Genomic DNA, 15013 nt, shown 5'->3' with positions numbered 1-15013 from the left:
TGGACACACGAGCACCACGTGAGCGCGCTCACCAGCAAATTGGTACGAACGGATGGACACCTAAGTGGACGGAGAGGAATCACCTTCATCGGGTGGGTGTCGGGCGGGTGGGGGGAGGCGATGGGCATCCACATCCATTAGGAATGGGGTGGGTGCGCACCGACTGGGGGATGGGCGCACTTGAAGCTCTGACCCCAGGGGGGAGGCTTGGAGAGGGCAACTGTACCCGACCTTAACACTGGTACCCCCACAATACGCTGGAACAACATGAGAGGTATATGAATGAGAACACAGGGGGGAGGGGTGCACGGGCAACACATGTCACCTGAATACTTGTACTCCCATCATCTGCTTGAAAAGAGAGAGAAAAGAAAATGCAATCATACTTTTTCACAAGATGGCGCCGAAGGCAAAGAAGGAAGCTCCTGCCCCTCCCAAAGCCGAAGCCAAAGCAAAGGCTTTGAAGGCCAAGAAGGCAGTGCTAAAAGGCGTCCACAGCCACAAAAAAAAGAAGATCCGTACGTCACCCACCTTCCGGCGGCCAAAGACACTGCGGCTCCGGAGGCAGCCTAAATATCCTCGGAAGAGCGCCCCCAGGAGAAACAAGCTTGACCACTATGCCATCATCAAGTTCCCCTTGACCACAGAGTCTGCCATGAAGAAGATAGAAGACAACAACACACTTGTGTTCATTGTGGATGTCAAAGCCAATAAGCACCAGATCAAACAGGCTGTGAAGAAGCTCTATGACATTGATGTGGCTAAGGTCAACACCCTGATCAGGCCTGATGGAGAGAAGAAGGCATATGTTCGACTGGCTCCTGATTATGATGCTTTGGACGTTGCCAACAAGATTGGGATCATCTAAACCAAGTCCAGCTGGCTAATTCTAAATATATATATCTTCTCACCTTAAAAAAAAAAAAAAAAAAAAAAAAAAAAAAAAAAGAAAATGCAATCATAGAGGTAAGAGACACTTTTTAAAAATCATGAATCCGAAGAGAAAAGTAAAAGGAGGCCTGTGGAGCAGGTCTGGGTGTGACTCCGGATCCCCCAACATCAGGTGCCACCACCAAAGATTCCTGCGTGGAGCCCATAGAACCCCCAAAAGCAACGGGACGAGTTCTGGTCACATACTCCCTCAAAATGACATCCTGGCCTTCTTCTGGAACTCCCTCCCCTCTCAGACTCTCAAGGTTTTCTCCAGCGTGTCTGTTCCCACAGAGCAGACCTTTGGTCTGAGACCTGACAGTGCAGATGCCACGCATGCTGCCGCGTGGCGGCGGTGTCGCGGCTTGGGACAAGAGGAGGCCCCACGGTGCGGGCTGAGGCGCCAGGCAGCGCGGCGGGCGCTGAGGGTTGGGGTCACCCCCACCCCGGGCCGCCGCCGCGCTCCCAGAAAGGGGACAGAACAAGAGGCAAAAAAAAAAAAAAAAAAAAAAAGAAGCAGCCTGTGGCCCCCGGTATTCCCAGGCAGTCTCCCATCCAAGTACTGACCGGGCCCGACCCTGCTTAGCTTCCGAGACCAGACGAGATCGGGGGCGTTCAGGGTGGTGTGGCCCTAGACGGCGGCGGAGGGCGCCCCTGCCCCGCTCAAGAAGCCGAGCCTCTCTGCGCTTTCCCGCCGCCGCCGCCGCCGCCGCCGCCGCCGCCGCCGCCTCCCGCCCCAGGCCCCGCGCCGGGCCGGGCCTGTTGAGTTCGCCGGCCGGGTCCCGTGGGCTCCCAGGGACGGGGGTGATGGGCGGGGCGGGGCGGGGGGCTGTCTCTCTATACACACACACACACACTCACACTCACTCACACTCACACAAGATGCGCCTCCACGGCTGGACTCGCCAAGGTGGAGCCCTCCCAGCCCCCCTCGTCTCCTCGCCCGGCCTCCTTCACCTACCCGCTGCCCACCCCCAGCGCGTCGCCGCCGCTGACGCTGACTGCGCACGCGCGCGCCCTTTGACCCCAGCCAGGGGCCGCCCTCCCCCACAACCCCTTTCAGCTGTGCCCCCCCTCGCCCTGTGGGTGGGCTGCCGCCTATTCCCCCGGGCCAGGGCTGGGGCACAGCGCAAGGGGGAGGGGAGCCAGTGTATGGGGCGTCTCTCTCTGGGGATGTGTCCCATGGGTGGGGTGGGGTGGCGTGGTTTGTGGGGCGCTGAAGAAATCAGTCCCCTCCATCTCCTACCTCTGGAAAACGCCCAAGCCCGTGGAGAACCGCCGGCACCGCTTCGTGGGGGCCGGGACCCTCCTCTGTGTCCTCCTGTGGCCCGGTCCAAGGGGCCTGGGCCTGGCCGGGGCTGCATTGGACCCCGACCACCCTGGCGTGTGGACTCGCTAAAAATCGGCCATTAGATATTGGATTCCAGCTTCATTGAGGTCATTTCACTAATGAGTGCACCGGAAAGAGTTTCCTAATCCATCTGTGAGGGTGGCAACTGAAAGAGAATTTGAAAGCTGACAGAATAGGCGAGGGAAGGCATAGGAGATTTCCACACCCAGCAAGGAAGCCTTTCCCGAAATGGAAGAAAGAAACGAGCAAACAGAGACACCGGTAGCCCGCCCGGAAAAGAGTCTGCCCCCGAGAGAAAGCACCCTGACCAGGTTCACCCGTGGGTGGGTGGCGAGCTAGCGGCGTTCAGAAGAGCGAGGCCCGCAGTCTGTGCGGAAGACACCTGCACTCGGGTGTGTGTGGCGGCCCGATTCACAAGCAGCTCTAGATGTTAAACCAAGGAGAAGCCAGGGAGTTCCCAAGGCCCCAGGTGTCCTCAGCCCACGACTGGCTGCTGTGGGAATGCGAAGCCCGGCTCCTTGTCTCAGAGCGGGGTTCCCAGGAGGATCAGGCTGAAGCTGGGACTTGGCCTCAAAGTGTCCCCTCGCATGGCCACCCCCTTCCCCTTCCTGCTCCTCTACTCCTGGTGCCCCTCCATCCAGGGGCCAGACCTTAAAGAGTCACCGCAAGAGAATCCTGGTCCCAAAGGAGCCTTCTGGGGGACCGGTGCTGAGAGAGGTTGTGGGCATGGCCCGCTGGGGCTCTGCCCGACCCAGGGCTGAGAGATGCCACCTCCCAGCTCTGGGTCCCTGCAGGAAGTGTTGGCAAGCACAGGGCCAGTCCCCCAAAGGCCCAGGTGCAGGGAGCCCAGGCCAAGCAGCCTGTGGAAGAAGCCACTTGCCGTGCCACCCCGGGAACAGGACTGCAGGCCCCGGCCCTTCCCACCTCCTCCTCCTCCTCCTCCTCCCCCCCCCCGCGCCCCCCCCCCCGGACATGGCACAGGGCTCAGAGACACCTCAGACTCTTGCTACCCAAGGTGCGAAGGGCATCAGTTGCTCCTCCAACCCCCCCCCGCCCAGCAGACCACGTTGTCCAGCCAGCCCCCGGGCCTCCCTGGGGTGCCCAGCACAAAAGTGCAGACACCCACCGGACCCTCAGTCTCAGCTTTCGGATGTTTTTGCCACTCTAAGGACCCGCAGGCCCGCTGGGCCTTCGGGCAGGACAGAGAGCCCCGGGATCCGACGTGGAGAGCTGCGTGTACGTACGTCCCCATCAGGAGGCGGTCCCCACCTCCGCGGCTCTCCCCTCGCGGGGAGCGGCAGCCCCAGCCGGCAGCCGCAGGGCATCAGGGAAGACACCAGGCTGGGCCCCCCGCGGCACAGCGGGGGCACGTCCCCCGCACTCGACTTAGGGAAGGCTGCTGGAGACTGCTGCGGCCACCCTGCTGCCGGGTTTCTGGAGGGCTTCCTGGAAGCAGCCTCCACACCAAGCCCTTGGAAGGCCCAGGCGACGGAGGAGCCGGTCAGGCAGGGGCCGAGGACGGTGAGAGGCCGGGCGGGAAGGAGCATGTCAGGCAGGGGCAGAGGACGGTGACAGGCCGGGCGGGGAGGAGCCGGTCAGGCGGGGGCCCAGGACAGTGACGGGCCTGGCCGGGGAGGAGTGCGTCAGGCAGGGGCAGAGGAGACGGGCTGGGTAAGGGGTAGAGTGACAGTTAGGGCACAATTCACAATCGCAAAGACGTGGAAGCGACCCGAGTGCCCATCCATCCAGGAGTGCATTAATAAAATGTGGCGCGTGGACACCACGGAGTGCCATTCGGCTGTGAGGAGCAGCGGTGAGAGGGCGCCTCTCGTGTTCTCCTGGCCAGAGCTGGAACCCGTTCCAGTAAGCCAGGTATCCCAAGAATGGACACACGAGCACCACGTGAGCGCGCTCACCAGCAAATTGGTACGAACGGATGGACACCTAAGTGGACGGAGAGGAATCACCTTCATCGGGTGGGTGTCGGGCGGGTGGGGGGAGGCGATGGGCATCCACATCCATTAGGAATGGGGTGGGTGCGCACCGACTGGGGGATGGGCGCACTTGAAGCTCTGACCCCAGGGGGGAGGCTTGGAGAGGGCAACTGTACCCGACCTTAACACTGGTACCCCCACAATACGCTGGAACAACATGAGAGGTATATGAATGAGAACACAGGGGGGAGGGGTGCACGGGCAACACATGTCACCTGAATACTTGTACTCCCATCATCTCCTTGAAAAGAGAGAGAAAAGAAAATGCAATCATAGAGGTAAGAGACACTTTTTAAAAATCATGAATCCGAAGAGAAAAGTAAAAGGAGGCCTGTGGAGCAGGTCTGGGTGTGACTCCGGATCCCCCAACATCAGGTGCCACCACCAAAGATTCCTGCGTGGAGCCCATAGAACCCCCAAAAGCAACGGGACGAGTTCTGGTCACATACTCCCTCAAAATGACATCCTGGCCTTCTTCTGGAACTCCCTCCCCTCTCAGACTCTCAAGGTTTTCTCCAGCGTGTCTGTTCCCACAGAGCAGACCTTTGGTCTGAGACCTGACAGTCCAGATGCCACGCATGCTGCCGCGTGGCGGCGGTGTCGCGGCTTGGGACAAGAGGAGGCCCCACGGTGCGGGCTGAGGCGCCAGGCACCGCGGCGGGCGCTGAGGGTTGGGGTCACCCCCACCCCGGGCCGCCGCCGCGCTCCCAGAAAGGGGACAGAACAAGAGGCAAAAAAAAAAAAAAAAAAAAAAGCAGCAGCCTGTGGCCCCCGGTATTCCCAGGCAGTCTCCCATCCAAGTACTGACCGGGCCCGACCCTGCTTAGCTTCCGAGACCAGACGAGATCGGGGGCGTTCAGGGTGGTGTGGCCCTAGACGGCGGCGGAGGGCGCCCCTGCCCCGCTCAAGAAGCCGAGCCTCTCTGCGCTTTCCCGCCGCCGCCGCCGCCGCCTCCCGCCCCAGGCCCCGCGCCAGGCCGGGCCTGTTGAGTTCGCCGGCCGGGTCCCGTGGGCTCCCAGGGACGGGGGTGATGGGCGGGGCGGGGCGGGGGGCTGTCTCTCTATACACACACACACACACTCACACTCACTCACACTCACACAAGATGCGCCTCCACGGCTGGACTCGCCAAGGTGGAGCCCTCCCAGCCCCCCTCGTCTCCTCGCCCGGCCTCCTTCACCTACCCGCTGCCCACCCCCAGCGCGTCGCCGCCGCTGACGCTGACTGCGCACGCGCGCGCCCTTTGACCCCAGCCAGGGGCCGCCCTCCCCCACAACCCCTTTCAGCTGTGCCCCCCCTCGCCCTGTGGGTGGGCTGCCGCCTATTCCCCCGGGCCAGGGCTGGGGCACAGCGCAAGGGGGAGGGGAGCCAGTGTATGGGGCGTCTCTCTCTGGGGATGTGTCCCATGGGTGGGGTGGGGTGGCGTGGTTTGTGGGGCGCTGAAGAAATCAGTCCCCTCCATCTCCTACCTCTGGAAAACGCCCAAGCCCGTGGAGAACCGCCGGCACCGCTTCGTGGGGGCCGGGACCCTCCTCTGTGTCCTCCTGTGGCCCGGTCCAAGGGGCCTGGGCCTGGCCGGGGCTGCATTGGACCCCGACCACCCTGGCGTGTGGACTCGCTAAAAATCGGCCATTAGATATTGGATTCCAGCTTCATTGAGGTCATTTCACTAATGAGTGCACCGGAAAGAGTTTCCTAATCCATCTGTGAGGGTGGCAACTGAAAGAGAATTTGAAAGCTGACAGAATAGGCGAGGGAAGGCATAGGAGATTTCCACACCCAGCAAGGAAGCCTTTCCCGAAATGGAAGAAAGAAACGAGCAAACAGAGACACCGGTAGCCCGCCCGGAAAAGAGTCTGCCCCCGAGAGAAAGCACCCTGACCAGGTTCACCCGTGGGTGGGTGGCGAGCTAGCGGCGTTCAGAAGAGCGAGGCCCGCAGTCTGTGCGGAAGACACCTGCACTCGGGTGTGTGTGGCGGCCCGATTCACAAGCAGCTCTAGATGTTAAACCAAGGAGAAGCCAGGGAGTTCCCAAGGCCCCAGGTGTCCTCAGCCCACGACTGGCTGCTGTGGGAATGCGAAGCCCGGCTCCTTGTCTCAGAGCGGGGTTCCCAGGAGGATCAGGCTGAAGCTGGGACTTGGCCTCAAAGTGTCCCCTCGCATGGCCACCCCCTTCCCCTTCCTGCTCCTCTACTCCTGGTGCCCCTCCATCCAGGGGCCAGACCTTAAAGAGTCACCGCAAGAGAATCCTGGTCCCAAAGGAGCCTTCTGGGGGACCGGTGCTGAGAGAGGTTGTGGGCATGGCCCGCTGGGGCTCTGCCCGACCCAGGGCTGAGAGATGCCACCTCCCAGCTCTGGGTCCCTGCAGGAAGTGTTGGCAAGCACAGGGCCAGTCCCCCAAAGGCCCAGGTGCAGGGAGCCCAGGCCAAGCAGCCTGTGGAAGAAGCCACTTGCCGTGCCACCCCGGGAACAGGACTGCAGGCCCCGGCCCTTCCCACCTCCTCCTCCTCCTCCTCCTCCCCCCCCCCCGCGCCCCCCCCCCGGACATGGCACAGGGCTCAGAGACACCTCAGACTCTTGCTACCCAAGGTGCGAAGGGCATCAGTTGCTCCTCCAAACCCTCCCCCGCCCAGCAGACCACGTTGTCCAGCCAGCCCCCGGGCCTCCCTGGGGTGCCCAGCACAAAAGTGCAGACACCCACCGGACCCTCAGTCTCAGCTTTCGGATGTTTTTGCCACTCTAAGGACCCGCAGGCCCGCTGGGCCTTCGGGCAGGACAGAGAGCCCCGGGATCCGACGTGGAGAGCTGCGTGTACGTACGTCCCCATCAGGAGGCGGTCCCCACCTCCGCGGCTCTCCCCTCGCGGGGAGCGGCAGCCCCAGCCGGCAGCCGCAGGGCATCAGGGAAGACACCAGGCTGGGCCCCCCGCGGCACAGCGGGGGCACGTCCCCCGCACTCGACTTAGGGAAGGCTGCTGGAGACTGCTGCGGCCACCCTGCTGCCGGGTTTCTGGAGGGCTTCCTGGAAGCAGCCTCCACACCAAGCCCTTGGAAGGCCCAGGCGACGGAGGAGCCGGTCAGGCAGGGGCCGAGGACGGTGAGAGGCCGGGCGGGAAGGAGCATGTCAGGCAGGGGCAGAGGACGGTGACAGGCCGGGCGGGGAGGAGCCGGTCAGGCGGGGGCCCAGGACAGTGACGGGCCTGGCCGGGGAGGAGTGCGTCAGGCAGGGGCAGAGGAGACGGGCTGGGTAAGGGGTAGGGTGACAGTTAGGGCACAATTCACAATCGCAAAGACGTGGAAGCGACCCGAGTGCCCATCCATCCAGGAGTGCATTAATAAAATGTGGCGCGTGGACACCACGGAGTGCCATTCGGCTGTGAGGAGCAGCGGTGAGAGGGCGCCTCTCGTGTTCTCCTGGCCAGAGCTGGAACCCGTTCCAGTAAGCCAGGTATCCCAAGAATGGACACACGAGCACCACGTGAGCGCGCTCACCAGCAAATTGGTACGAACGGATGGACACCTAAGTGGACGGAGAGGAATCACCTTCATCGGGTGGGTGTCGGGCGGGTGGGGGGAGGCGATGGGCATCCACATCCATTAGGAATGGGGTGGGTGCGCACCGACTGGGGGATGGGCGCACTTGAAGCTCTGACCCCAGGGGGGAGGCTTGGAGAGGGCAACTGTACCCGACCTTAACACTGGTACCCCCACAATACGCTGGAACAACATGAGAGGTATATGAATGAGAACACAGGGGGGAGGGGTGCACGGGCAACACATGTCACCTGAATACTTGTACTCCCATCATCTGCTTGAAAAGAGAGAGAAAAGAAAATGCAATCATAGAGGTAAGAGACACTTTTTAAAAATCATGAATCCGAAGAGAAAAGTAAAAGGAGGCCTGTGGAGCAGGTCTGGGTGTGACTCCGGATCCCCCAACATCAGGTGCCACCACCAAAGATTCCTGCGTGGAGCCCATAGAACCCCCAAAAGCAACGGGACGAGTTCTGGTCACATACTCCCTCAAAATGACATCCTGGCCTTCTTCTGGAACTCCCTCCCCTCTCAGACTCTCAAGGTTTTCTCCAGCGTGTCTGTTCCCACAGAGCAGACCTTTGGTCTGAGACCTGACAGTCCAGATGCCACGCATGCTGCCGCGTGGCGGCGGTGTCGCGGCTTGGGACAAGAGGAGGCCCCACGGTGCGGGCTGAGGCGCCAGGCACCGCGGCGGGCGCTGAGGGTTGGGGTCACCCCCACCCCGGGCCGCCGCCGCGCTCCCAGAAAGGGGACAGAACAAGAGGCAAAAAAAAAAAAAAAAAAAAAAAGCAGCAGCCTGTGGCCCCCGGTATTCCCAGGCAGTCTCCCATCCAAGTACTGACCGGGCCCGACCCTGCTTAGCTTCCGAGACCAGACGAGATCGGGGGCGTTCAGGGTGGTGTGGCCCTAGACGGCGGCGGAGGGCGCCCCTGCCCCGCTCAAGAAGCCGAGCCTCTCTGCGCTTTCCCGCCGCCGCCGCCGCCGCCGCCGCCGCCGCCGCCGCCGCCGCCGCCGCCTCCCGCCCCAGGCCCCGCGCCGGGCCGGGCCTGTTGAGTTCGCCGGCCGGGTCCCGTGGGCTCCCAGGGACGGGGGTGATGGGCGGGGCGGGGCGGGGGGCTGTCTCTCTATACACACACACACACACTCACACTCACTCACACTCACACAAGATGCGCCTCCACGGCTGGACTCGCCAAGGTGGAGCCCTCCCAGCCCCCCTCGTCTCCTCGCCCGGCCTCCTTCACCTACCCGCTGCCCACCCCCAGCGCGTCGCCGCCGCTGACGCTGACTGCGCACGCGCGCGCCCTTTGACCCCAGCCAGGGGCCGCCCTCCCCCACAACCCCTTTCAGCTGTGCCCCCCCTCGCCCTGTGGGTGGGCTGCCGCCTATTCCCCCGGGCCAGGGCTGGGGCACAGCGCAAGGGGGAGGGGAGCCAGTGTATGGGGCGTCTCTCTCTGGGGATGTGTCCCATGGGTGGGGTGGGGTGGCGTGGTTTGTGGGGCGCTGAAGAAATCAGTCCCCTCCATCTCCTACCTCTGGAAAACGCCCAAGCCCGTGGAGAACCGCCGGCACCGCTTCGTGGGGGCCGGGACCCTCCTCTGTGTCCTCCTGTGGCCCGGTCCAAGGGGCCTGGGCCTGGCCGGGGCTGCATTGGACCCCGACCACCCTGGCGTGTGGACTCGCTAAAAATCGGCCATTAGATATTGGATTCCAGCTTCATTGAGGTCATTTCACTAATGAGTGCACCGGAAAGAGTTTCCTAATCCATCTGTGAGGGTGGCAACTGAAAGAGAATTTGAAAGCTGACAGAATAGGCGAGGGAAGGCATAGGAGATTTCCACACCCAGCAAGGAAGCCTTTCCCGAAATGGAAGAAAGAAACGAGCAAACAGAGACACCGGTAGCCCGCCCGGAAAAGAGTCTGCCCCCGAGAGAAAGCACCCTGACCAGGTTCACCCGTGGGTGGGTGGCGAGCTAGCGGCGTTCAGAAGAGCGAGGCCCGCAGTCTGTGCGGAAGACACCTGCACTCGGGTGTGTGTGGCGGCCCGATTCACAAGCAGCTCTAGATGTTAAACCAAGGAGAAGCCAGGGAGTTCCCAAGGCCCCAGGTGTCCTCAGCCCACGACTGGCTGCTGTGGGAATGCGAAGCCCGGCTCCTTGTCTCAGAGCGGGGTTCCCAGGAGGATCAGGCTGAAGCTGGGACTTGGCCTCAAAGTGTCCCCTCGCATGGCCACCCCCTTCCCCTTCCTGCTCCTCTACTCCTGGTGCCCCTCCATCCAGGGGCCAGACCTTAAAGAGTCACCGCAAGAGAATCCTGGTCCCAAAGGAGCCTTCTGGGGGACCGGTGCTGAGAGAGGTTGTGGGCATGGCCCGCTGGGGCTCTGCCCGACCCAGGGCTGAGAGATGCCACCTCCCAGCTCTGGGTCCCTGCAGGAAGTGTTGGCAAGCACAGGGCCAGTCCCCCAAAGGCCCAGGTGCAGGGAGCCCAGGCCAAGCAGCCTGTGGAAGAAGCCACTTGCCGTGCCACCCCGGGAACAGGACTGCAGGCCCCGGCCCTTCCCACCTCCTCCTCCTCCTCCTCCTCCCCCCCCCCGCGCCCCCCCCCCCGGACATGGCACAGGGCTCAGAGACACCTCAGACTCTTGCTACCCAAGGTGCGAAGGGCATCAGTTGCTCCTCCAAACCCTCCCCCGCCCAGCAGACCACGTTGTCCAGCCAGCCCCCGGGCCTCCCTGGGGTGCCCAGCACAAAAGTGCAGACACCCACCGGACCCTCAGTCTCAGCTTTCGGATGTTTTTGCCACTCTAAGGACCCGCAGGCCCGCTGGGCCTTCGGGCAGGACAGAGAGCCCCGGGATCCGACGTGGAGAGCTGCGTGTACGTACGTCCCCATCAGGAGGCGGTCCCCACCTCCGCGGCTCTCCCCTCGCGGGGAGCGGCAGCCCCAGCCGGCAGCCGCAGGGCATCAGGGAAGACACCAGGCTGGGCCCCCCGCGGCACAGCGGGGGCACGTCCCCCGCACTCGACTTAGGGAAGGCTGCTGGAGACTGCTGCGGCCACCCTGCTGCCGGGTTTCTGGAGGGCTTCCTGGAAGCAGCCTCCACACCAAGCCCTTGGAAGGCCCAGGCGACGGAGGAGCCGGTCAGGCAGGGGCCGAGGACGGTGAGAGGCCGGGCGGGAAGGAGCATGTCAGGCAGGGGCAGAGGACGGTGACAGGCCGGGCGGGGAGGAGCCGGTCAGGCGGGGGCCCAGGACAGTGACGGGCCTGGCCGGGGAGGAGTGCGTCAGGCAGGGGCAGAGGAGACGGGCTGGGTAAGGGGTAGGGTGACAGTTAGGGCACAATTCACAATCGCAAAGACGTGGAAGCGACCCGAGTGCCCATCCATCCAGGAGTGCATTAATAAAATGTGGCGCGTGGACACCACGGAGTGCCATTCGGCTGTGAGGAGCAGCGGTGAGAGGGCGCCTCTCGTGTTCTCCTGGCCAGAGCTGGAACCCGTTCCAGTAAGCCAGGTATCCCAAGAATGGACACACGAGCACCACGTGAGCGCGCTCACCAGCAAATTGGTACGAACGGATGGACACCTAAGTGGACGGAGAGGAATCACCTTCATCGGGTGGGTGTCGGGCGGGTGGGGGGAGGCGATGGGCATCCACATCCATTAGGAATGGGGTGGGTGCGCACCGACTGGGGGATGGGCGCACTTGAAGCTCTGACCCCAGGGGGGAGGCTTGGAGAGGGCAACTGTACCCGACCTTAACACTGGTACCCCCACAATACGCTGGAACAACATGAGAGGTATATGAATGAGAACACAGGGGGGAGGGGTGCACGGGCAACACATGTCACCTGAATACTTGTACTCCCATCATCTGCTTGAAAAGAGAGAGAAAAGAAAATGCAATCATACTTTTTCACAAGATGGCGCCGAAGGCAAAGAAGGAAGCTCCTGCCCCTCCCAAAGCCGAAGCCAAAGCAAAGGCTTTGAAGGCCAAGAAGGCAGTGCTAAAAGGCGTCCACAGCCACAAAAAAAAGAAGATCCGTACGTCACCCACCTTCCGGCGGCCAAAGACACTGCGGCTCCGGAGGCAGCCTAAATATCCTCGGAAGAGCGCCCCCAGGAGAAACAAGCTTGACCACTATGCCATCATCAAGTTCCCCTTGACCACAGAGTCTGCCATGAAGAAGATAGAAGACAACAACACACTTGTGTTCATTGTGGATGTCAAAGCCAATAAGCACCAGATCAAACAGGCTGTGAAGAAGCTCTATGACATTGATGTGGCTAAGGTCAACACCCTGATCAGGCCTGATGGAGAGAAGAAGGCATATGTTCGACTGGCTCCTGATTATGATGCTTTGGACGTTGCCAACAAGATTGGGATCATCTAAACCAAGTCCAGCTGGCTAATTCTAAATATATATATCTTCTCACCTTAAAAAAAAAAAAAAAAAAAAAAAAAAAAAAAAAAAAGAAAATGCAATCATAGAGGTAAGAGACACTTTTTAAAAATCATGAATCCGAAGAGAAAAGTAAAAGGAGGCCTGTGGAGCAGGTCTGGGTGTGACTCCGGATCCCCCAACATCAGGTGCCACCACCAAAGATTCCTGCGTGGAGCCCATAGAACCCCCAAAAGCAACGGGACGAGTTCTGGTCACATACTCCCTCAAAATGACATCCTGGCCTTCTTCTGGAACTCCCTCCCCTCTCAGACTCTCAAGGTTTTCTCCAGCGTGTCTGTTCCCACAGAGCAGACCTTTGGTCTGAGACCTGACAGTGCAGATGCCACGCATGCTGCCGCGTGGCGGCGGTGTCGCGGCTTGGGACAAGAGGAGGCCCCACGGTGCGGGCTGAGGCGCCAGGCAGCGCGGCGGGCGCTGAGGGTTGGGGTCACCCCCACCCCGGGCCGCCGCCGCGCTCCCAGAAAGGGGACAGAACAAGAGGCAAAAAAAAAAAAAAAAAAAAAGAAGCAGCCTGTGGCCCCCGGTATTCCCAGGCAGTCTCCCATCCAAGTACTGACCGGGCCCGACCCTGCTTAGCTTCCGAGACCAGACGAGATCGGGGGCGTTCAGGGTGGTGTGGCCCTAGACGGCGGCGGAGGGCGCCCCTGCCCCGCTCAAGAAGCCGAGCCTCTCTGCGCTTTCCCGCCGCCGCCGCCGCCGCCGCCGCCGCCGCCGCCGCCTCCCGCCCCAGGCCCCGCGCCGGGCCGGGCCTGTTGAGTTCGCCGGCCGGGTCCCGTGGGCTCCCAGGGACGGGGGTGATGGGCGGGGCGGGGCGGGGGGCTGTCTCTCTATACACACACACACACACTCACACTCACTCACACTCACACAAGATGCGCCTCCACGGCTGGACTCGCCAAGGTGGAGCCCTCCCAGCCCCCCTCGTCTCCTCGCCCGGCCTCCTTCACCTACCCGCTGCCCACCCCCAGCGCGTCGCCGCCGCTGACGCTGACTGCGCACGCGCGCGCCCTTTGACCCCAGCCAGGGGCCGCCCTCCCCCACAACCCCTTTCAGCTGTGCCCCCCCTCGCCCTGTGGGTGGGCTGCCGCCTATTCCCCCGGGCCAGGGCTGGGGCACAGCGCAAGGGGGAGGGGAGCCAGTGTATGGGGCGTCTCTCTCTGGGGATGTGTCCCATGGGTGGGGTGGGGTGGCGTGGTTTGTGGGGCGCTGAAGAAATCAGTCCCCTCCATCTCCTACCTCTGGAAAACGCCCAAGCCCGTGGAGAACCGCCGGCACCGCTTCGTGGGGGCCGGGACCCTCCTCTGTGTCCTCCTGTGGCCCGGTCCAAGGGGCCTGGGCCTGGCCGGGGCTGCATTGGACCCCGACCACCCTGGCGTGTGGACTCGCTAAAAATCGGCCATTAGATATTGGATTCCAGCTTCATTGAGGTCATTTCACTAATGAGTGCACCGGAAAGAGTTTCCTAATCCATCTGTGAGGGTGGCAACTGAAAGAGAATTTGAAAGCTGACAGAATAGGCGAGGGAAGGCATAGGAGATTTCCACACCCAGCAAGGAAGCCTTTCCCGAAATGGAAGAAAGAAACGAGCAAACAGAGACACCGGTAGCCCGCCCGGAAAAGAGTCTGCCCCCGAGAGAAAGCACCCTGACCAGGTTCACCCGTGGGTGGGTGGCGAGCTAGCGGCGTTCAGAAGAGCGAGGCCCGCAGTCTGTGCGGAAGACACCTGCACTCGGGTGTGTGTGGCGGCCCGATTCACAAGCAGCTCTAGATGTTAAACCAAGGAGAAGCCAGGGAGTTCCCAAGGCCCCAGGTGTCCTCAGCCCACGACTGGCTGCTGTGGGAATGCGAAGCCCGGCTCCTTGTCTCAGAGCGGGGTTCCCAGGAGGATCAGGCTGAAGCTGGGACTTGGCCTCAAAGTGTCCCCTCGCATGGCCACCCCCTTCCCCTTCCTGCTCCTCTACTCCTGGTGCCCCTCCATCCAGGGGCCAGACCTTAAAGAGTCACCGCAAGAGAATCCTGGTCCCAAAGGAGCCTTCTGGGGGACCGGTGCTGAGAGAGGTTGTGGGCATGGCCCGCTGGGGCTCTGCCCGACCCAGGGCTGAGAGATGCCACCTCCCAGCTCTGGGTCCCTGCAGGAAGTGTTGGCAAGCACAGGGCCAGTCCCCCAAAGGCCCAGGTGCAGGGAGCCCAGGCCAAGCAGCCTGTGGAAGAAGCCACTTGCCGTGCCACCCCGGGAACAGGACTGCAGGCCCCGGCCCTTCCCACCTCCTCCTCCTCCTCCTCCTCCCCCCCCCCGCGCCCCCCCCCCCGGACATGGCACAGGGCTCAGAGACACCTCAGACTCTTGCTACCCAAGGTGCGAAGGGCATCAGTTGCTCCTCCAACCCCCCCCCGCCCAGCAGACCACGTTGTCCAGCCAGCCCCCGGGCCTCCCTGGGGTGCCCAGCACAAAAGTGCAGACACCCACCGGACCCTCAGTCTCAGCTTTCGGATGTTTTTGCCACTCTAAGGACCCGCAGGCCCGCTGGGCCTTCGGGCAGGACAGAGAGCCCCGGGATCCGACGTGGAGAGCTGCGTGTACGTACGTCCCCATCAGGAGGCGGTCCCCACCTCCGTGGCTCTCCCCTCGCGGGGAGCGGCAGCCCCAGCCGGCAGCCGCAGGGCATCAGGGAAGACACCAGGCTGGGCCCCCCGCGGCACAGCGGGGGCACGTCCCCCGCACTCGACTTAGGGAAGGCT

General features: G+C 62.5%; 2 protein-coding genes and 4 pseudogenes across 2 annotated transcripts; 2 read left to right on the top strand and 4 right to left on the bottom strand.

The window, feature by feature from the left end:
* The first annotated feature begins 389 nt into the window (after window positions 1-389).
* LOC142875613 (large ribosomal subunit protein uL23) lies at window positions 390-911 on the top strand. Its single transcript, XM_076010360.1, has one exon. The coding sequence runs from the start codon at window positions 398-400 to the stop codon at window positions 866-868; it is 471 nt and encodes a 156-aa protein (XP_075866475.1). The 5' UTR covers window positions 390-397; the 3' UTR covers window positions 869-911.
* Window positions 912-1448: 537 nt separating this feature from the next.
* Window positions 1449-1567, bottom strand: LOC142876057 (uncharacterized; annotated as a pseudogene).
* A 3467-nt stretch (window positions 1568-5034) lies between these two features.
* LOC142876056 (uncharacterized) lies at window positions 5035-5153 on the bottom strand (annotated as a pseudogene).
* A 3451-nt stretch (window positions 5154-8604) lies between these two features.
* On the bottom strand, window positions 8605-8723 carry LOC142876055 (uncharacterized; annotated as a pseudogene).
* A 3000-nt stretch (window positions 8724-11723) lies between these two features.
* LOC142875612 (large ribosomal subunit protein uL23) lies at window positions 11724-12245 on the top strand. The gene has a single exon (XM_076010359.1). The coding sequence runs from the start codon at window positions 11732-11734 to the stop codon at window positions 12200-12202; it is 471 nt and encodes a 156-aa protein (XP_075866474.1). The 5' UTR covers window positions 11724-11731; the 3' UTR covers window positions 12203-12245.
* Window positions 12246-12782: 537 nt separating this feature from the next.
* LOC142876054 (uncharacterized) lies at window positions 12783-12901 on the bottom strand (annotated as a pseudogene).
* Window positions 12902-15013: the final 2112 nt, after the last annotated feature.

Source organism: Microcebus murinus, chromosome 14, assembly GCF_040939455.1.
Source record: "Microcebus murinus isolate Inina chromosome 14, M.murinus_Inina_mat1.0, whole genome shotgun sequence".
NCBI lineage: Eukaryota > Metazoa > Chordata > Mammalia > Primates > Cheirogaleidae > Microcebus > Microcebus murinus.
The sequence above is the reverse complement of the archived record's forward strand: the minus strand, read 5'-3'. Positions and strand labels throughout refer to the sequence as shown.